The sequence below is a fragment of the Trachypithecus francoisi genome, unplaced genomic scaffold (genome assembly GCF_009764315.1).
Source record: "Trachypithecus francoisi isolate TF-2019V2 unplaced genomic scaffold, Tfra_2.0 Lachesis_group10, whole genome shotgun sequence".
Taxonomy (NCBI): domain Eukaryota; kingdom Metazoa; phylum Chordata; class Mammalia; order Primates; family Cercopithecidae; genus Trachypithecus; species Trachypithecus francoisi.
This window is the reverse complement of record NW_022681455.1, coordinates 41,872,037-41,893,497: the sequence shown is the minus strand read 5'-3', so window position 1 is coordinate 41,893,497 and position 21,461 is coordinate 41,872,037. Positions and strand designations below refer to the sequence as shown.

Genomic DNA, 21,461 nt, shown 5'->3' with positions numbered 1-21,461 from the left:
GCCAGCTCCAAGTCACCTCAGGCAATGGGAAGCTGGAGCTGGGAAGTGGGGTGGGGTTTGGGGGAGGTAGGAGGAGGGGTGGAGTCCGAAGATGAGGGATAGAGGAACTAATAAATCAGACTTGGGGACTGCACAAGGGCTTGGGAGTGGGTCCTGGGAGACATAGGCACTTTAGGAGAACTGGAGACAGAAGCAGGGACGCAGTGGGGCAGAAAAGAGAACGAGGAACAGCAGCAGGGTGCAGGCCTGTCACTCCTCATATGCCCCTGCTCCAGGCCTCTGATCCAGGCTGGTATGAAAGGCACAACCAGAAGCTGGTGTGGCTTATTCTATGAGTGTGTCTTGAGCATTTGCTGAATTATGACAAGCATTTCTCCAAGTGTCCTGTTTGATCTTGAAAGCCTCTGAAGCTGCTCAAATAGCTGTGACTTCAGCCATTGTCATCCCAGCCCCACCAGCAGCACCAGAACTCCCGACACTGCCATCAGCACCACCCTCACCACCACCATCATCATAACCAGCATCCTAGCTACTGACCTCCTGACCCTCTGACACCCCTATCTCCTCCCCTGAGGGTTTGAGGGTGCTAGGAGTTAGGACTTGGAGTCAAAGCTCCAAGTACACAACCTAAAGACAAACAGTTCTCAATGATTTTGCCCATCCAGAAGACACTTAGCAGTGCCTGGAGACATACTTGGTTGGCACAATGGGTGGACTGCTCCTAGCGTCCAGTGGGTAGAGGCCAGGGATACTGCAAAACATTCTACAGTACACAGGATGGGGTCCACAACAAAGAACTATTTGTTCGAAAATGTCAACAGCACTGAGGTTGCGAAACCCTGGCGATAGATCCTATCTATCCCAGCACTCTGCCTCTACCTTTTTCTGGCCCTTGTCCCCAAATGCACACATTATGCCTCTGGTTTGGGGACAAGATGTAATCTTCACCACTCCATCTTACAGTAACTTTCTCTCTTATCACTTGTACCTCCTGGCCTCTGATGCTTGAACTAAAAAGTCAATAAGATGAAAGTCTGTTGCGGCCACCCTCAAGAAGGAAAAATACACAGAAATAATTGATACACAAAGAACAGGGCACACCCTGGGTTGAGGTCATGGCTGCCCAGGGCAGGGAGGCAGCGACTAGGCTAATCCTGGGCATATAAAAGAGGAAAGAGTACCCAGGTCTTCACTCCACTGCGACTGCAGAACTTGGAGTGGCTCTTCCTCTGTGGCCAGTTGGAGACCAGCATCATGAAGTGGTTGGTGGTGGTCTTGCTCTGCCTCCAGCTCTTGGAGGCAGCAGTGCTCAAGTGAGTCTGGGACCTGGCTGCTGGTGCAGGGAGACTGGGTGGGAGCCTAAAGCCCTGCCAAGGGCAGCCGGGCCAGGGGACACCCTGCCTGTCTCTACTCTGGGACTTCTGCTAAGGGAAGGGAAGCCTCCCTTTGCTGATGTTGGACAGGACACATAGGTGGAAGGAGACACAGCCCCTGCCTTCAGGAAACTTCCCACCAAAGGGAAAAGCACAATCCCTTCCCCCATCTGATGAGGAAAAGATAGACCTGAAACAGAGATGGTAGGGGTGACTACTGCCCAAGCAGCCCCTGAATGGCAGGTGTGGATTCTTCCCACAGAAAGGAGCAATCCTTTCTGGATAAGGGATATCTTATCCAGAATCCTTTCTAAAAATTGTTTTAAGGCTGAAAATTTACTGGCAGATGCCAAAATCATCTAAGCAGAAACACAGTAAATATAAATCTCTATACCCAAGGGGTCAGAAGAAAACTCTGGAGTAGATGGCATGGCTCACAGGCCATCAGGAAGGCTCCCAGCCTGCCATCTTGCCTGTTACTTCTCTATCCAAGAGTACTTCCTGAGGCCAAGAGCTGGCTCCTCTCAGAAACTTCTATCAATATGCATATTTGGTAGAGGTGGTTAATTAATTTTCATAGCTCAGGCTGAAGGGGTTTAGCAGAGAATTTCTGGGGAACGCAGAGTCCCCCGGAAATGGGGATTAAGCAGGAATTCTGGAGCCTAGAGCAAGGCCAGAGTGGACCCCTAGAAACTCCCAGGCAATGGCAGCAAGGAAGTCTGGGAAGGAGAGTGCCGAGGGGGTGACTGAGCCCATAGGAAGGGACAGAAGCCGTGATTTCTAAGTTCCAACTCTAGAGCTGATCTGTGGTCCAGACCACCCAGACCAACTTCCCATGGTCCTGGTGTCCTGAGAAGAGCAGTGATGGGGCCTAGGACATGCAATTAGCAGCTGGGACAGAACTAGGACCCTGTGTCCTGAGTCCCAGCTAGTGCTGTTGCCCTTGCTCCATGCTCTGTCACATCCAGCTGTTGCCAGGTGCCTGAGGGCCGCCATAGGAAGGAACTCTGGGGTGAACTTTGCTATCTCTGAAATCTTCTTTTTTTATTTGAAACAGAACTTTGCTCTTGTTACCCAGGCTGGAGTGCAATGGCGCGATCTTGGCTCACTGCAACCCCCGCCTCCCAGGTTCAAGCGATTCTCCCACCTCAGCCTCCGGAGTAGCTGGGATTACAGGCATGCACCACCATGCCCGGCTAATTTTGTAATTTTAGTAGAGACAGGGTTTCTCCATGTTGGCCAGTCTGGTCTCGAACTCTTCACCTCAAATGATCCAACCGCCTTGGCCTCCCAAAGTGCTGGGATTACAGGCGTGAGCTACCGTGCCTGGCCTGAAATCTTTTCTTAAAAATGTTAAAAATGTACATATCCTGGGCCGGGCATGGTAGCTTGGGCCTATAATCCCAGCACTTTGGGAGGTCGAGGCAGGCGGATCATTTGTGATTGGGAGTTCGAGACCACCCTGACCAACATAGAGAAACCCTGTCTCTACTAAAAATACAAAATTAGCTGGGCATGGTGGCCCTTGCCTGTAATCCCAGCTACTCAGGAGGCTGAGACAGAAGAATCGCTTGAACTCTGGAGGCGGAAGTTGTGGTGAGCCGAGATCGCGCCATTGCACTCCAACCTGGGCAACAAGAGTGAAACTCTGTCTCAAAAAAAAAAATAAAAAACAAAAAACCAGTACATATCCTGGGCCGGGCGCGGTGGCTCACACCTGTAATGCCAGCACTTTGGGAGGCCTAGGCAGGCGGGTCACGAGGTCAGGAGTTCGAGACCAGCCTGGCCAACATAGTGAAACCCTGTCTCTACTAAAAATACAAAAAAATGCTGGGCATGGTGACAGGTGCCTGCAATCCCAGCTACTTGGGAGGCTGAGGCAGGAGAATCTCTTGAACCCAGGAGGCGGAGGTTGCAGTGAGTGGAGATTATGCCATTGTACTCTAGCCTGGGTGACAAAAGTGAAACTCCATCTCAAAAAAAAAAAAAAAAGTACATATCGTGAAAAGCGTAATGCTTAAAGTCCCTCTTCCTTTCCTGGGGAGGAATCTATGGGATATTTGACAGCAAAGGGCCAGAGAGATAGGAGGACCCTTGAGATAGAGTGAGGAGGGCATGCATGGATGGGTGAAATGAATGGTTTTCTGAATCTTAGAGCGAGTGCTGAGAAGAGCTTTGGAAGAAAGAGGGGAAGAGGCAAAGGGAGGAAGACACACACACACACACACACACACACACAGAGAGAGAGAGACAGAGAGAAAAAGGCTGAGAGAGAGAAAGACACACACACAAATAGACAAGAGGGAACAGAGTGGCAGGGAGGTTGAAGCATGTAGTTAAGAGAAGGAGAGAGAGAAAGAGAGGACTGGGAAGAGAGGAAGGAGGGAGGGCCTAGCCTCATACACAACGCTTCTGTAGGGTGCCCCTGAAGAAATTTAAGTCTATCCGTGAGACCATGAAGGAGAAGGGCTTGTTGGGGGAGTTCCTGAGGACACACAAGTATGATCCTGCTTGGAAGTACCGCTTTGGTGACCTCAGCCTGTCCTACGAGCCCATGGCCTACATGGATGTGAGTCCTGACCCTTCCTGGGGGTAGCCTTCTCTCTGGTGTGGGCTGGAGGGAAGGGGCAGGTCCCTTCACTCCTCTGCCCATGGAGAAACCTGGGGCCCCTGCATCCCTCTGGAACTAACAGCCTGCTCCATGGCCCCCAGGCTGCCTACTTTGGTGAGATCAGCATCGGGACTCCACCCCAGAACTTCCTGGTCCTTTTTGACACCGGCTCCTCCAACTTGTGGGTGCCCTCTGTCTACTGCCAGAGCCAGGCCTGCAGTGAGTGCTGGGCTGGGCAGAGAGGGGCAGTGGGCAGGGCAAGGCACTGATACTCTCTGGGGAAGGCCAAACTTCCAGAGGGAGCTCAGGACTGAGGGGAACTCAGTCTTGGGGAGGACCAGAGACATGTGCAGGGCCACACAGCATGCCCAAGCCAGAGGAAAGATGCTGGTCCTGCAGCTGGATGGCCCCTTTGCCTTCCCTGCCAATATGTATCCCTTTGCTTATGCCAGCCCCTAACCCGCCACTCCCTTTTATTCCACTCTCCCCATTCTCTTTACTCTGGGCAGTGCCATTCCATTCTATGTGACTAATTTTCAGTCCATTCCATCCCACTCCATTCTACTCCATTCTATTCTGCTCCACCTCAGTATTTACTAAGTTCTCACTGAGTGTCTCCAAGAGACATAATAGAACAATATAGGATGTGAGCTCCATATTATAGTGGTTTTGGGAGATAGGCAATGTTTGCTTTCCTAAGGTTGCCTTGGTCCCTGCTGAAGCCTTGGGGTTTGGGTCCTGACACCTCTGGCCCAAAGGTTCCTTGATGGCCCCACCCTATGCTATGACTGGCTTCTTGATGAGTGAAGGTGGGGGCACTTGGGGATGCCCCAGAGGGCTGGGGGGAATGCTGGGATGTGGTGCAGGCCCATTCGCTTTTTCATCTGATGAGTAATTACTCGGCACTGCTGTGAGCCAGGTGCTCTGCTGGGGGCCAGGGACTCAGAGCTGGGTTCTCTGCAACCCTGAGCACAGGGAGGCCACAGTCCTGAGGCATCCGAAGACTCTGTAAGTCAGAAGGGGCTTTGGGGCCAAGGCTGGCCAGCTCCCATGGACCTTCCAATACCACCCCTTGACTTGGCAACCAGGGATGCTGAGGTCCCAGGATGTGAGCGCAGCCTGAGCTGAGGTGGGAACCCAGCATGCCTGAGAGCTGAGCAGCCTCGCCCCGGCCAGCCTGATTCCCCATGCCCTGACTCCCCTGCAGCCAGTCACTCCCGCTTCAACCCCAGCGAGTCCTCCACCTACTTCACCAACGGGCAGACCTTCTCCCTGCAGTATGGCAGCGGCAGCCTCACCGGTTTCTTTGGCTACGACACTCTGACTGTGAGTTGGCATGGGGAGTGGAGGCTGAGGCTGTGAGCTGTAAGCTGGAGGGGACAGTTAGATGGAGTCACCTGAAACACAGTGGAATGCTGGTGTTCTGATGTGCAGGACAGGAAGGCAGGACAAGACGGGTCCATTCAGTCACTCCCTCAACACTCACTGGTGGCCACCATGTGCCAGGCACTGGGGCACCATCCTGAACAAGAGAGACATGGTCCTTTTCCTTAAGAAGCATAAGGCCTGGGGAGCTCAGAGAAGAAGGAAATGGGTGAGGAGGTGAGCTGTGGCAGTCAAGGAAGGCTATGCAGGAGAGGTGGCTCCTGCAACACCTGTCAAAAAGGGGCAGAGGTGGCCAGGCACGGTGGCTCACGCCTGTAATCCCAGAACTTTGGGAAGCCGAGGCGGGCAGATCACGAGGTCAAGGGATTGAGACCATCCTGGCCAACATGGTGAAACCCTGTCTCTACTAAAAGTACAAAAAATTAGCTGGGCGTGGTGGTGTGTGCCTGTAATCCCAGCTACTCGGGAGGCTGAGGCAGGAGAATCTCTAGAACCAGGGAGGCAGGGGTAGCTATGAGCCGAGATCATGACACTGCACTCCAGCCTAGTGACAGGGCGAGACTCTGTTTCAAAAAACAAACAAACAAACCAAAAAACCAAAACAAACAAAAAAGTAGGGGGCAGAGGTGAGGAAGGGATGAACAGAGGCTTGAGGAGTCTCTAGGGGAACCTAGGGGAGGTGAGTGGAATCAGACTTGTCACCTCCCCTCGTTTGTGTCCCCATTAGGTCCAGAGCATCCAGGTCCCCAACCAGGAGTTCGGCTTGAGTGAGAATGAGCCTGGTACCAATTTCGTCTATGCGCAGTTTGATGGCATCATGGGCCTGGCCTACCCTGCTCTGTCCGTGGATGGGGCCACCACAGCTATGCAGGGCATGGTGCAGGAGGGCGCCCTCACCAGCCCCATCTTCAGCGTCTACCTCAGCGAGTGAGCAACCAGCTGGCCGGTCCCCACCTCCCGGGGTGCTCCCCCCAGCCGCCCTGGACAACTGACGCTCAATACTCAATGCTTTGGGGTTTGGAGACATTCCAGCGGGCATCTGGCTCCAGTCAGTCTTGCTCCAGGGCCTTCCCTCCGGGGCTTCCTCTCAAATCCTCTCCCAGCCACCCCACCACACCCCACCCCTGCACCTGTCCCCAGTCCCCTCCGACTTGTCTTTGCATTCCATAGCCAGGATGGAATCTCTTTCACAGCGGCTGAACTTTGCCCTGAGTTTTGCTGCTCTGATTCTCAGCACCCCTTGGAAAGGCCTCCTGGTGGAGAAGTGGGTGGGGCAGTTCGCTCACTTCCTTCTGACCAAATGTTTTCTACCTGTATCCCTCTTTTGCATAGTAATGTATTGCTTCATCTCCTTTTATCTATTGTTCTAGCCCGGTCCTGGAGTCTTCTGGTCTAGGTCCACCGCTGACCCCTAGCAGGTTGTTATCCCTGCCAGTCAACACAAGCATGTGCAGGCATTTAGTGAGACGGGCAGTGGGTGGGGGAGAGCGGCCTGGGGCCCGCTTTTCTTTTTTCTTCTTCAAAATTAGCCGGCCAGTGGCTTGTTTTTTTTTTTTTTTTTTTTTTTTTTTTGAGATGGGGTCTTGCTCTGTCACCCAGTCTGGAGTGCAGTGGCGCAGTCTCGGCTCACTACAACCTCTGCCTCCCGGATTCAAGCTATTCTCCAGCCTCAGCCTACCAAGTAGCTAGGATTACAGGCGTGCGCCACCGCATTCAGCTAATTGTTGTACTTTTAGTAGAGACGGGGTTTCACCACGTCGGTCAGACTGGTCTCAAACCTCTGACCTCAGGTGATCCACCTGCCTCGGCCTCCCAAAGTGTTGGGATTATAGGTGTGAGCCACCGCAACCAGCCTTAGCCAGCCACTTTCTAGAGACAGTTAGCTTCATTGGGCTAATCCGGGGAATGTGAAGTTCCAGGACCTCACCCTGTTACTAATGTTGCTAACTTCCTCTCCACCTCTGTTTACGATTCCTCTGCGTGTAAACAGAGCAGCTCCACCCAGCTCCACTCTCCAGCTACCAGGGAAGCCTCTGGAACAAACACGGAATATCCTTACCCCCTTCACCAAGACCCTACCTGTCTCCAATCTCAGCAGAAAAGTAACAAGCTGGGCCCGGGTGGGGCTCTCGGGGACATGTCTACCAGAGGCAGGAAGTGGAGGGGAGAGGACAGCAGAGTGTGGGGTGGGGGTCCCAACCACTAGGGGCCCCCCCAGATGTCAGCATCATTCAGGAGCCCGAGGCACTGGGAATTCCAAGGCCTGGCCAGAAAGCCCCAGTCTAAGGGACACATCCCCTTCCCCAGGGACCCCCAATCTAAGGGATACAACGCCATCCTCAGGGAGCCCCAGTCTGAGGGAGACACAGCCCCGTCCTCAGGGAGCCCCAGTCTGAGGGGAGATACAGCCCCATCCTCAGGGAGCCCCAGTCTGAGGGAGACACAGCCCCGTCCTCAGGGACCCTCAGTCTGAGGGAGACACAGCCCCGTCCTCAGGGAGCCCCAGTCTGAGGGGAGACGCAGCCCCAACCTCAGGGAGCCCCAGTCTGAGGGGAGACGCAGCCCCAACCTCAGGGAGCCCCAGTCTGAGGGGAGACGCAGCCCCAACCTCAGGGAGCCCCAGTCTGAGGGGAGACGCAGCCCCAACCTCAGGGAGCCCCAGTCTGAGGAGAGACGCAGTCCTGTTCTCAGGGAGCCCCAGTCTGTGGGGAGATTCAGCCCCATCCTCAGGGAGCCCCAGTCTGAGGAGAGACTCAGTCCCGTTCTCAGGGAGCCCCAGTCTGAGGGGAGACTCAGTCCGTTCTCAGGGAGCCCCAGTCTGAGGGGAGACTCAGTCCCGTTCTCAGGGAGCCCCAGTCTGAGGGAGACACAGCCCCATCCTCAGGGAGCCCCAGTCTGAGGGGAGACTCAGTCCTGTCCTCAGGGAGCCCCAGTCTGAGGGGAGACTCAGTCCTGTCCTCAGGGAGCCCCGGTCTGGAGCAGTGAAAGAGCTGTTTCCCTGTGGAGGCGACTGCTTAGGAGGGAAGCCCTTTTCCCTGGTGCTCCCTGACTTCCCCTTCCCTTTCTCTCCTGCAGCCAGCAGGGCTCCAGTGGGGGAGCGGTTGTCTTTGGGGGTGTGGATAGCAGCCTGTACACGGGGCAGATCCACTGGGCGCCTGTCACCCGGGAGCTCTACTGGCAGATTGGCATTGAAGAGTGAGTCTGTGGTGAGGCTCGGGGATGTGGCACTTCCTTGGAGTGGGCTTCCAGGCCATGTCACACACACACACAGTCTGGCACTGCTCTGGGATGGGGCAGAGGACCCCTGAGGCTTCCTCCTACAAAGCTGCAACTGCCCTCTGCAGGAGTGACAAAGCCCAGCTCAGCCTGGAGAAGAGAGTGGGTGTGGACAACATAGGGAGGGGCAGGACTTGGACTCCCGAACATTAGGGACTCTGCAGTCCAACCCCATCATGGGCTCACAGATTAGAAACGAGGGTGTGTTCGAGGTCAGGAGATCAAGACCATCCTGGTGAACACGGTGAAACCCCGTCTCTACTAAAAAAAAATACAAAAAACTAGCCGGGCGAGGTGGCGGGTGCCTGTAGTCCCAGCTACTCGGGAGGCTGAGGCAGGAGAATGGCGTGAACCCAGGCGGTGGAGTTTGCAGTGAGCTGAGATCTGGCCATTGCACTCCAGCCTGGGTGACAGAGCGAGACTCCGTCTCAAAAAAAAAAAAAAAAAAAAAAAAAAAAAAAAGAAACGAGGGTGTGTTAACGACTCTTTTGCTCAAAGTCCTTACAATGAATCAGTGGCCCTAGTTTTCAGTGTTTTTAGAAACTTACTTGACACTTTTGAGGAATAGGTCCCATGGCGTGATGCAGGTGAATAGCTGGATTGATCTTTGCAGGGTCCTCACATTCCTCAAGAAAGTAGCTGCAACTGTTTGTCCCACAGCGGTGAGGAAAGCCCGCCCCAGCTGCCCTGAACTGGGGGAGTCCTGAGGCTGCCTGTCTTCTCCCCATACAGGTTTCTCATTGGCGGCCAGGCCTCCGGCTGGTGTTCTGAGGGTTGCCAGGCTATCGTGGACACAGGCACCTCTCTGCTCACTGTGCCTCAGCAGTACATGAGCGCTCTTCTGCAGGCCACCGGGGCCCAGGAGGACGAGTATGGAGAGGTGTGACTGGTGGGGGTGTCTCCCTTCCCCAGGAGGCTAGTCCAGAGGCATTCATGATTTCCCCTGAGAACACAACAATAGCCATCTGAGCACTGGGCTCATGCCTGTAATCCCAACACTTTGGGAGGCCGAGGCAGGCAGATCTTTTGAGCCCAGGAGTGCGAAACCAGCCTGGGCAACATGGTGAGACTCTATCTCTACAAGAAATACAAAAATTAGCTGGGTGCGGTGACATGCACCTGTAGTTCCAGCTACTTGGTAGGCTGAGGTAGGAGGATTGTTTGAGCCCAGGAGGTGGTGGCTGCAGTGAGCCATGATCTTACCGTTGCACTCCAGCCTGGGTGACAAAGCAAGACCCTGCTTCAAAAAAACAAAAGGCCTAACTCTTGACCTCCATGCCTCTATCTGCCCAAGGCACTGGGGGCAGGGGGACCTGGGACGACTGGGGCTGGGGGCAGGATGGGGGCCTGGAGGCTTGTTCAGGTGGGGCCAGCTGCTTGCGCCAAAGGGGAGTGGGAGGTTACTATTAGGCAGGAATTTCTTCTGAGCTGCAGTCACTCAGCAGAAACAGAGGAAACACTTGCTGGACTTTGGGATAAGAGCAAAATGATTGGAATGTGGGGCTGAGTATGTGAGCAAGCAGGGCTGACCTTTTATCCACACCTCCCTCACCTCCACAGGACCACGCTCCCCTGCACCTGTCTGTCCTGAGTCCAGCCAAGGGTTTGTCTAAGTAACCCAAGCCCACTACCACTAATTGTAATTTTGGGAGACCAGTGGGGTACTCATTATGCAGATCTGTGTTTTTCCTTTTTTTTTTGTTTTTTTTGAGACGGAGTCTGTCTCTGTCACCGAGGCTGGAGTGCAATGGTGTGATCTCGGCTCACTGCAACCTCTGCCTCCTAGGTTCAAGCAATTCTCCTGCTTCAGCTTCCTGAGTAGCTGGGACTACAGGCGTACATCACCACGCCTGGCTAATTTTTTTTTGTATTTTTAGTAGGGATGAGGTTTCACCATATTGGCCAGGCTGGTCTTGAACTCCTGACCTCAAGTGATCTGCCTGCCTCGCCCTCCCAAAGTGCTGGGATTACAAGCGTGAGCCTCCACGCCCAGCCATCTGTGTTTTTGTTGTTGTTGTTGTTGTTGTTTTGAGACAGTCTCACTCTGTCACCCAGGCTGGAGGGCAGTGACACAATATCGGCTCACTGCAAGCTCCGCCTCCTGGGCTCAAGCAATCCTCCCACCTCAGCCTCCTGAGTAGCTGGAACTACAGGTGTGCACCATCATGCCCAGCTAATTTTTGTATTTTTGGTGGAGGCGGGGTTTCGCCATGTCACCCAGGCTGGTCTCGAACTTCTGGAGTCAAATAATCTGCCTGCCTTGGCCTCCCAAAGTATTGGGATTACAGGCATGAGCCACTGTGCCCGGCCAGATCTGCATGTTTTAAAATGCCACTTGCAGGCTGGGCATCATGACTTATGCCTATATATATATATATATATATATAGACACTTGCAGAGAAAGAGGAGAGGTTCAATCTCTAATATGGGAAATTGAGGCAAGAGGAGTGGGGAGGTTCTGGGATCACTCTAAATCACACCCATTCTGTGAGTCCATGGGTATAATGCCAGCATTACCTACACAGGACTTTCCCTTGGAGTTGCATTTTCTAGTCCAAAAACAGGCTTAGGGCTTGGGTCCGGGGCTCAGGCCTGGGATCCAGGGGCTGAGATGATGGGGCTGGTGGGTGCTATCAGGGGGAAGATGAGTTAACCAGGGACCGATTCCTCTTGCAGTTTCTCGTGGACTGTAACAGCATCCAGAATCTGCCCACCTTGACCTTCATCATCAATGGCGTGGAGTTCCCTCTGCCACCCTCCTCCTACATCCTCAGTGTAAGTCCTGGTCCCTGCAGGCTGAGCCACCATGATTGGGGGTGGGAGGAAGGGCTGGGGAGCCGGAAATGCTGGGTCTCCTACCTTGTGCCATTTTCTGACTCCGTGCTGCACTCATTTATCTTCCGCATTCATTGATTCTAAACCCCCGTCTCTGGAACAAGGCTATGAAATAGAAGATTGTCATCGATGATCAATTATTATTAATTAGTGGGAAGAGGCACTGGGCTCTTTGTTGAGCACTTACAGACCACTGTGCAAAGCACTTTGCTTCATGATCCCATTTAATTGTCACAGTATTTAATGAGGGAGATACTCATTTCTGTTTTACAAATGAAAACTTGGAGGTTCAGAGAGGTTGAGTAACTGATTCAAGGCGACACAGCTAAGGTTTGAATCCAAGTTGGTTTGGCTGCAAGGTTTAACCACCAGGCTAATCTGCTCCAAGTTGGGAGCAGGAGGGAGGTCTGTGGGAAGGGAAGTTTCCCATCATGGGGAGAAGAGACCCTGCTGAGGACCACCGCAGCCTGAATGTACCTGTTCCAGAAATCCTCCCACCAGCCCTGCTCTGGTGGCTCAGCTGGCCTATGAGCTCTGAAGGCAGAGATCCTGGCTCCCTCAGCTCTGTACTTGGGCTCCCAGTCCAGGGCCCAGAGCTGAGCAGGACCCAGCTCATGTGTGAACCAATGAATGAGTGCTGCCTTTCTGTGTTGAGCAGAACAACGGCTACTGCACCGTGGGAGTCGAGCCCACCTACCTGTCCTCCCAGAACGGCCAGCCCCTGTGGATCCTCGGGGATGTCTTCCTCAGGTCCTACTATTCTGTCTACGACTTGAGCAACAACAGGGTGGGCTTTGCCACTGCTGCCTAGACTTGCTGCCTCGACACGTGGGCTCCCCTCTTCCTCTTGGCCCTGCACCCTCCTGGGGCATTGTATCTGTCTTTCCACTCTGGATTCAGCCTTCCTTTTTCGGACTCTGGACTTTCTCTAATAATAAATAGTTCTTCTTTATGTTGGTCATGCTGTTGTTTTTGGAAGGGAGTTTTCCCTGAGTGGCTGGGAGCTTTCCTGGTGGGTCACTGTGATTCTAAGAGAAATGGGACCTACGGTATGGCTTGGGATGGGCTCTGTAACCCTCAGAACTTAAAGTTCACACTTTTCCCCTGGAAAGGGAAGGCAGTGGTAGTGCCATCATGGGTGACTGGGCCGGGGGCAGGGTCGGGAGAGTGTTCCTGTGTGATAGGCAAAGAGGGCCTACTCTAACAACCTAAAATGCTCTGCTGGCTGGGCATGGTGGCTCACGCCTATAATCCCAGGACTTTGAGAGGCCAAGGTGGGTGGATCACTTGAGGTCAGGAGTTCGAGACCAGCCTGATCAACATGGTGAAACCTTGTCTCTACTAAAAATACAAAATTAGCCAGGCATGGTGGCACATGCCTGTAATCCTAGCTACTTGGGAGGCAGAGGCAGGAGAATCACTTGAACCCAGGAGAAGGAAGTTGCAGTGGGCCAAGATTGAACCAGTGCACGCCAGCCTGGGCAACAAGAGTGAAACTCTGTCTCAAAAAATAAACAAACAAACAAACAAACAAACAAATAAAATGATCTGCTGACCCGATTTATCAAACTACCACCAGAACTACCCCAGTGACACTGGGACCCACATGTATGTCTACTAGCAGTGTGATTAGTGGTCTAACACACCCCAGGTCTAGGTGGCTGTCTCCTCATCTGCTGATCAAATTTGAATTAGAAGTTTCTGAGGAATTCTAGATGCCCGTGTGCACTTGTAACAGTCATGGGGTCCTTTAGAGAGGAGGGCAATGCTGCCAGAAACTATTTCTTGGGGGGCTTCAGAAGGCCAGGGCTGTTAGGCTGATAGTATTTTTACCCAGACCCCTAGGTCCCAGGATGTGTATTTGAAGAAGGGTTCCTCTCAGCTGTGGAGAAGAGGGAGAGCTACTTGAGTCACAGAGACATGGAGCCTACTTGCTCTAACCAACTCAGCAAGGGATCTTGTCCCTTTGGACTTCATCCCTGTCCTCCTCAGGAGCCTCTTAGCAAAAGATGCAGAAACCAGGAGCAACGTGGTATGTGGGGAAGGAGAGAGAGGACGAAAAAGAGGAGGGGGAAGGAGAAGAAAAGCAGGGGAGGGGCGGGGGGAGGAGACAGGGAAAAAGGGGCGGGGAAGAGGAGAAAGTAGAGAATGATGCCTCCGCGCCCTGTGAACTTCCAACAAGGGAAGGTGACATGAAAGGAGATCAGACAATTTCTGTCCAGCAACATGACAGCAAGCTCCGGCTGGTGAGTGGGGCGTGAATGTAGAACCCATAATGGGGGCAGGCTGCCTTCTACAGTCATATTTTACCCTGTCATTCGCCAGGCTCACCCCGGCCTTGCCCCTTATGATCAGGGGCAGGGATAAAAGCGCAAGATCCAGATCTTGCACCCTACTCCTGAAGAGAAACTGGAATTTGCCACAGGTGGAGTTTCTATGGCAACAGCACACCATCTGGGACCCTCTATCTTAGACTGCCGAAGGACAGTCGGCTGCAGGTTCCTTCTAGGGGGTCGGACACGCTACAGAATGTATCGTAGTAAGCCCTGGTTTGGGACATTACTGACAGGAGAAAGAAAACTTGCAAAGGAGTAGAAGTGGAACAGAGGTTCCGAGTCAGGAGCCTCTTTCCCTGCAAGCTTTGGTCGGCTGAGCGGGACTACAAATCCCGGCGTACCTAGAGGGAATGCCCCGAGAACTACGCTTCCCAGTGGGCGCCGCGGTCGAGCGGCTGGGAGGCGGGGCGGGTGCTGCCCTCTGCCGGGAGCGGAGGGAAGTGTGCGCGGAGTGACAGCCGGAGCCCGGGCGCCCGGCGCGGGGCTCGGTGACAGCGGAGGCGGCGGCCCGCGCGGGACGCAGGGAGCGGCCGCGGCGCCGACGGCGGCGGGAAGGGCGGACAGGGCGGGCCTCCCTGGTGGCGCGGGGCCTGAGCAGCCTGGGAGCAGGTGGCGGCCACAGCTCGCGGGCCAGGCACCCGAACTTGGGACAAGTTGTCGGAGCCGCGGGGCGCCGGCGGCGGACAGATTGACCTTCATAGCGAGGTGAGCGGCACCAGGGGGCGAGGGGCGCGAGGAGGGCCCGGGACCCCCGACCCAGGCTCCGTGGCCCGTATCCCGTGGGTCCCGGAGACAGGTGGGTGGGTGGGGGATGCCGGCAGGAGAGGGAAGCAGGACCGTGCGCGCCGCCACCCACCCGCAGTCCGTCCGCCCCCGGGCGCCCAGCGCGTAGCCCGAGCGGCGCTGCCCGCCAAGCCGGGAGCCCCCTCGGCCCCTCCCTTCAGGCGCGGGCCGGGGGCGGCTTCTCTGCGACCTTATGTAACCGGGCGGGAGGGGCCGGGCGGGCATGGCCTTCCCGGCCCGGAGCTGGGAGTCGAAGGGGCGGGAGGCGTGATGGTGAACTTGCAAGAAGTTTGAGGGACGCGCTGGCCCAGCGCCCACTCCCCCTCCACCGGACACGGCTGGGGCAGACGATGCCGGAGAGGGGGTCGGAGGTAGGGGAGGTTTGCGGGGGCTGAGTCTCGCCCGGCCAGCGGGGGAGTGGGAGGGCCGGAGTGGCGCCACGCCCCGGGGGCTGGGCTGCTGGAGTGGGGGCGGGTGGAAGTACCATCTCTCCCTCCCTTCCCGTCCCTTCCTCCAGCTCGGTCCCTTGAGGAAGCCGCCCCTGGCCTCGTCCCCTCGAGTCTCTGGGCAGTCTCTTTCTCCCCGTGGGTTATTCCATGACCCTGGGAACACCAACCCCGGAGCGCTCCCTCCATGCGCCCCGTTGTCTGCCTCCCCCGGAGTTCCCAGCCGCCTGCCCGCCCCCCGAGTTTCCCCCTCCCCCCGTCTCGATCTCCAATCCCGGAAAACACGCTCCGATCCACTGAGTCCGCGCCGCCCACCCCCGGGCTGTCCCGACCAGCTCTGGCCCAGCGCGTCCGCTCGCCTCCTGGAAGGGAGAGGGCAGATGCCAACTCGGCCCCCGCCCCTCGGCCCCCACCCCGCGCGGGGTTCCGGCTTCACGCACGGCTGCCCCGAGCTGCTCCGGGCTGCGCGAGCAGGTTCGCGCCGCAGCCGCCTGGCGCGCCCCAGCCCCGCGCCCCGGGGGAGGAAGGGAGGGCGCCCGGGGCGGGGCTTGTCTGCGCGAACCCTGCTGGGCCCAGGCCCCAGCCCTCCGTTCTCCGCCAGCCCCTGGCCGCTGCGCCTTCCCCCGAAACCCCTCTTAGCTCCAGCCGTCGTTCTCTCGCCTGTCTGTTCTGGGGACGGTTCAGCGCGGAGCTTCTGCACTCAACTTGAGCGCAGTTTTTGGCTTAGCGCTCGCTGGGGAAGTGCAGGTTAATTACTGCCCAGCTCCCATCCCCTGCCCTCCCTCAATCCCGAGTGAGGGGCTGCTTCATCCCTCAGTGAAAGGATGCAGGCCCCTAGCGACACCTCTGGGGTGTGGTGGCCTCAGGCCCCTACACCCGCCCTGGCCGAGATTCTATTGGCCCAGACATGGCACTGTAGGGCAGCTGGAGATGAGGTGGGAGGCTGGTCTCTGGTTTCCTCCTGGGTGGCCAGATGCAGACGCGCTCGGTTAGAATGCAGTTCTTGGTGCCACGACTGGGAGACAGTCCTCAGGCCCTCCCCTCAGGGAGCGCACTGTCCGGAGAGGGACAGCCAGCAGTAGTTCCTGGCCTGCCAGAAGAGGCAGAGGAAGGGGAAGGGTCAACTGCCTTGAAGTCCCTGCCTGCTAACCTGATGGTATGCTTTCACCATGCCGGTGTCCGCAGCCCCAGGACCATGGGCAACTCGCCTGGCTCCCTTCTTTCCGTCTGCCTCCTGGCTGCGAGGCCTGGAGAGCTGGGAGCCAGAGGGTGTAAATGAAGGGCAGGGCTGTTTGGGTGACGACATGCTCTGCTTCTCCCCAGGGAAGCCAGTGGTGCTTACCATCTACAAGGCCTGTTACAACTGCAGGGTTATTTTGTCCTCAACTCAGCTCTGAGAGGCGGAGCCAAATGGGGACCCAGGTATCTTGGTCCTGGGTGCCCTGGAAGGAGTTCAGGGGCCAGGACAGGGGACACCCTAGGTGGGCACCGAATCCAGGGAGAGCCAGCTGGGCTTTTGCGGGCTAATGGCCTGGTGACTCACAGTCAGAGGTGGGCAGGGAGTGGGCCAGGGCAGGCAGGAGCCCTTCCAGGGTCCCACGTGTAACAACCTGTTTCTGGAAAGCTCAGAAGTAGGTGGAAGGGGACTCCCACCCCTCAAGCCTGGCTGCCCTTTGAGGGTCTCGCTTTTGGCTCTGAGCCCTCCTGGGGCCCTGTTTATGACTGTAATTGCATCATTAGCCAGAGCTGATGGAGTTACTTAGCACCTGCCCCCACAGGGCGTGGCCCAGCCACCCCCTGGGTTCTGTCTCTTCCTTTTCAAAGTCAGCTTGGTTTCTGCAGGCAACAGGGGTTTCCCCAACCACAGCTGTCATGAAAACCAGGTTGGGCCTTTGTCCTGGGGATGGAGGTCAGTCAGCACTTGGGGCCCGGCTTGGGGCTGCCCTGGAGATGACCATGGAAATTGGGTTGGCCTCCTCTGATCGGAGGGAGGGAGTTCATGGTTCCCAGAGCTGCCAGAAATGTCCACATCCCAGGACGCAGTGAACATACGTACATGTGCAGTGTGGATCCTCATCTGAGAGGAGGGAGATGAAAACACACCCACCTCACAGGCTGTTGTGAGGACTAAGGGTGCGGCAGTGTCTGGTACATGGTGAGGACATGATGTTGCTTTCTGGTTTGGTGTGGGGTTTGTGTACTGGTTGTGCGTGTGTGTGTGTGGTTAAAGCGCCTAGGAATGTGGGTATAGATGGATTGTGAATGTGTGCCTGTGAGAGGGTAACAATAAAACAATATTATTTTAATAGAATATTCATCTCTTCTTTTATGCTATACTAGAACAATATTATAATAAGATTTATTACACAACAGTTGCCAACATTTATTGTGTGTTTACTCTTTACAGTGAGGTGGGAATTACTGTTTGCGTTATACTTACTCAGAGAAGTTAAGCAAGTCACTTAAAATCACACAGCCTGGAAGTGACAGGATTGGAATTTTAACCTAGGTCTATTTGACTCCAAAGTCTGTGTTCTCAGTCCCTAAAGAAGACCACTTCTTCAAAGGGTTTCCCAGGAGTTCTCTCTTAAAAGGTGGGGTGTGGTGGTCTAGAGACCATCTTTCCTCTATCCAGGGTTTCCTGCTCGAAGCAGATCTTTGGGAGGTCTAGGTGGGAGGATCGCTGGAGCTCAGGAGTTTGAGACCAGCCTGGGCAACATAGCGAGACCTGGACTCAATTGAAAAAAGAATATGTGTGAAGGGGGAAAAAAAAAAAAAAAAAGCAGGGTAGGAACTTGCGGAGGCCCTGTCTGAGCACCATACCTGTTTCCTGGCCTTTCTTCTGAGCTGCAAGCGTGGGTGACCAAAGGACCCCCGGCTGGAACCTGTCTTGACTGGCCAGGGAAGGAGACGGGTTCAGGCAAGATTTCCTAGGCTTCTTTGGAAGCCCCAGACACCCAGGAAGGGAGGAGGCATCCTTACTGATGGCCTCCTAGGTGCCCAGCTTTGTGCCATGCGCTTCATGTCCATTAACGTACAGTGCAGCCCTCAGCAGGCCCTTGTTTAATCAGATGTGCAGAAGAGGCTGTGGGGATCACTGGGTGAGAATGGGATGGCAGTGAAAGTCATAAGAGCACTGGACCAGGAATCAAGAGCCCCCACTCTGCCTCTCACCGACTGTGTGGCTGGGCAGGTCTCTGCTCTGTTCAGCCTCAGTTTCCATATCTGTGAATCTGGATCATCTGTGGGATTCCCTCCAAAGTGAACCTTCTACAAATCTTTCCCAAAGGCACTGGGGAGGAAGAGACAGGAAGAGAAAGGAAGGGGTGATGGGGGTGGGTTGTTAGGGGTGTTTGGGAGATGCTGCAGTCTGCGGAATTGAGCTTTAGCTAAAGACTGGTCCTGGGGAAGCAAACAGGAAGTTTTTCTTGGGACAGCCATAGCCACTATATATTGAGCACTGGGCCAGTGTCACCTGACCGGGGGTTGTTGAGAGCATGGGCTCTGGGGCCAGGCTATATGGCTTGCACAGCTCTGCCACTTAACACAGTGAGCCTCGGCAAGCTGCTTAACCCCACTGTGCCTCAGTTTCCACACCTAAAAAGTGAGAGTTCTTGCCGCACCCACCTACTAGTGCTGTAGTGAGGGCTGAGTATGCTGATGTTGATGCACATGTGGTACTTAGAATAGCATCTAATGAACTCTTATGACTCAGTGAGTTATTTATTTCTCATTCTTACGTGAGGAAATAGAGGCCTGGATAGCTCTAGGGAAGGAATCAAGACCTGTGGGTTGCAAACAGGCCTCCTCGTGTGTCTAACGTCCTCTGATGTAATGCTTTACATGAGGTTTCCCACAGCTCTCTGTCCCACCACACCAGCCTGCTCTCCTCATTGAACAAGACGGTGCAGGGGGCTTGGCAATGCCTGCAGCGTCTCTACCACCCCTGCCCTGCCTCTTGGGTTTCCCTGGGTAGTGTCTGGTCTGGCCACTGACCACGCACTCCTAGCTGTGGCTGTCCCCTGCTCTCCTACCATCTGTCCCTCCTCCACGTTGCACCAGAGATACAGATCCCCTTGGCTGTGATGTCACTGAGGGCAGAGATAAAATTGCAGTGATAGGGTAGGATCTGGGACTTTTCATGCCCACAGGAAATGCTTTGCTGTGAAGTGGGAAAGCCTTGGGTGAGAGCCAAGAGGAGCAGAGGCAACAGGCAGGGTCATCACCAGCTTTCCTTCCTGGCTCTTAAGTGTGGGCTTAAGGAGGAGAAATGAGGTCTTTTGTCCAGCTTTCTTATGGAAATAGCCACCTGGCCCCATAAGATCCAGCACCTGCTTGCTGGCCACGCAGGCCACCTGGTTGGCTCTTAGGCATACAGCGGTGGTCCTAGAGTAAGATGTGGTGCCATAGGGATTAATCCAGGAATTCCACCAGACTCTCCATCCAGAAACCAGTGGCTCATATTCCCTCTTCTTAGCCCTTCCTTGCTCCTTCCTTATAAGCAAATCTTTTCCTCCATCAGGGCACACCTTTCAAAGAGACCGGGGCACTGTTTTATCTTACTGCAGCCTGGCTGGATATTATGATCACCTGCAGAGCTCTTAGACCACACCATTGCATCTGAATCTCTTGGGGAGGGGCCTAGGCATCATTCTTTAATTTTTTTTTTTTTTTTTTTTTTCTGGGATGATTCCGACGCCCTTGCTCTAGGGCAGTGGTTCTCAAATTTGGGCATCCTGAGAACTCCCTGGAGGAATTGTTTAAACATAGATGCTGAGCCCCTCCCGGTGTTTCTGCAAATTCCATGCAGTCTAGGATTTGAATTTCTGACAAGTCCTCTGGTGATGCTAATGCTGCTGGTCCCCAGAGCACATCTGGAAAACCAGTGCTTTGGGCCCTGCCGCTTTATAGCTACCCAGGTGAGAGTCGCCCTTCTCCTGGGTTATGTGTCTCTGACTTCGGGACTGGTAGGCCTGTCTCCTTTTGAAAGCAGGTCCCCAGGGGCACGGACCACTTCTGAGACAATTTGGTGTCCCCTCTACAGTCAGTCCTTCCCCTTTCTCCACATGTCCCCACCTCCCATGAAACTGTCCACTGTTGGGCCTTGCAGCTCTTGGTCCCACTGTCTGGGACGAGCGCTTGAAACTATGCACTGGTTGATGAAGGCAGGATGAGGCAGACAAACAAGGACGGCGCTAGCTGAGGGGCCTCAGAACATGCGTCAGGGTCTGAAGCTGCTGTGAAGGTGCTTGGAGCTAAAGTAGCATTGTTGCAATAATTGGGGAGGCGTTCAGAGAGGACCCTCACTTTGTTGAAGGGAGGCTCTTAAAATACTTCCCATTGTTTCACTTTCCTACCTCATGGAGGGCAAGTATTTGATTCCAGCTTGAATCATAGTTCTTGTTGACAATAAAAATGATAGAGACACACATAGAAAGAAGCTGTTCCCTTCTCCTTTCCTCCCCCAGACCAGAGATGTAGGGAGGGTAGAGGAAGGCCCCTGCTGGAGGCGGTAGAGTCTCTGTCATCTTCCAGGAGATCCTGGGCCGTGAGAGAGCGGATGCTTGGGAGAGCCTGGGGGCTGGCCCCTGCAAGGAGGGAGGGTGGAGTTGTCTTTGGAAACTGGAGGGAGTTGGGGTGAAGCCTGGTAGGAGGTGAGGAGAGGTGGCAGGTCCCACAGCCCTGCGGCAGGGGAGGCGAGGTGGGGCCGGAAGTGGGGGTGAGATTGGCGTCTGAGCCAGCCAGCCCTCTGGTGACTGGGAAGAGGGTTTGGTGTGTTTTGGTCCATGCTGCACCCCTAGCACCTAGAAGAGAGCCTCGTATATAGTGGCTGCCCAATAAATCTTTGTGGAATGGATGAGAGAATGAGATTGAGCCCCCATCGTGTGCCCAGAAACGTGGACACAAAAAAAATGCTCTGTCTACCGTCTCTACCCTGCAGGCACTTCACCAGCTGACACCCAGGGGCCTCGCCCACAGGTCCACAAGGTGCTGAGCCCTCTGCCTCTGCCTTGTCTCCCTCCCCGCACAGTGATCCAGGCCCAGCTTCCTTCTGGTGTGGGGCTCACAGTCTGTTCCTCCCCACAGAGAGTCTGCCAGCACCTCCCCCAACCCCCCTCCCCGAGTTCTACCAGTGGGTCTGTGGGGTGGGGCTCCGGTTTGTTTTCTCCTGTTTGCCAAGGGAAGTCACAGCCTGTCCTTTGCCTTGTTTATAATTGCTTTGAGGACAGCACCTGCCGCGGCCCCCCACAGTCCCTGAGGGGTGCAGAGTGGCCAGGAGGTGATACACTATACTGTCCACCCCCTGCTGCCTCTTGTCCCCTCCCGGCTCTAGCCAGGTGCACTTTCTGCTGCCCTGCCAGGACGGCGCTGGCTGGCCTTGCTTTGGGGCTAATTGGAGCCGTAGAGCTGGGGG

The 21,461-nt window shown here is 55.1% G+C and overlaps 2 protein-coding genes across 6 annotated transcripts in view; both read left to right on the top strand.

Moving 5' to 3' along the window:
- Positions 1-1,149: 1,149 nt before the first annotated feature.
- On the top strand, positions 1,150-12,433 carry PGC (progastricsin). Of its 2 annotated transcripts, XM_033217123.1 has the most exons (9): positions 1,183-1,313; positions 3,792-3,942; positions 4,086-4,203; positions 5,192-5,310; positions 6,098-6,297; positions 8,446-8,565; positions 9,379-9,526; positions 11,323-11,421; positions 12,140-12,433. In XM_033217123.1, the coding sequence occupies exons 1-9, from the start codon at positions 1,255-1,257 to the stop codon at positions 12,290-12,292; spliced, it is 1,167 nt and encodes a 388-aa protein (XP_033073014.1). In that variant the 5' UTR covers positions 1,183-1,254; the 3' UTR covers positions 12,293-12,433. The 2 variants fall into 2 exon arrangements, with proteins under 2 accessions (XP_033073015.1, XP_033073014.1); XM_033217124.1 differs by lacking the exons at positions 8,446-8,565; positions 9,379-9,526; positions 11,323-11,421; positions 12,140-12,433 and adding exons at positions 6,741-6,788; positions 7,361-7,904 and having other exon boundaries at positions 1,150-1,313.
- A 1,185-nt stretch (positions 12,434-13,618) lies between these two features.
- TFEB (transcription factor EB) overlaps positions 13,619-21,461 on the top strand; it is a 54,598-nt gene continuing 46,755 nt past the window's right edge. Inside the window, exon 1 of one of the 4 annotated variants that reach the window (XM_033217116.1) lies at positions 13,619-13,727. In XM_033217116.1, coding sequence (XP_033073007.1) covers positions 13,708-13,727 — 20 coding nt within the window. In that variant the 5' untranslated portion in view covers positions 13,619-13,707. Of the gene's footprint in view, positions 13,728-14,252; positions 14,523-14,950; positions 14,972-16,871; positions 17,202-21,461 lie in introns of those variants that run through there. The other 3 variants (XM_033217122.1, XM_033217121.1, XM_033217118.1) reach the window with 3 other exon arrangements.

Bases quoted from the DNA above. Each gene is read 5' to 3' on its own strand.
- PGC (XM_033217123.1), top strand. From the start codon at position 1,255: ATGAAGTGGTTGGTGGTGGTCTTGCTCTGCCTCCAGCTCTTGGAGGCA. The intron at 4,204-5,191 runs GTGAGTGCTGGG...ACTCCCCTGCAG, and splicing joins CTGCCAGAGCCAGGCCTGCA to CCAGTCACTCCCGCTTCAAC. The intron at 9,527-11,322 runs GTGTGACTGGTG...TTCCTCTTGCAG, and splicing joins AGGAGGACGAGTATGGAGAG to TTTCTCGTGGACTGTAACAG.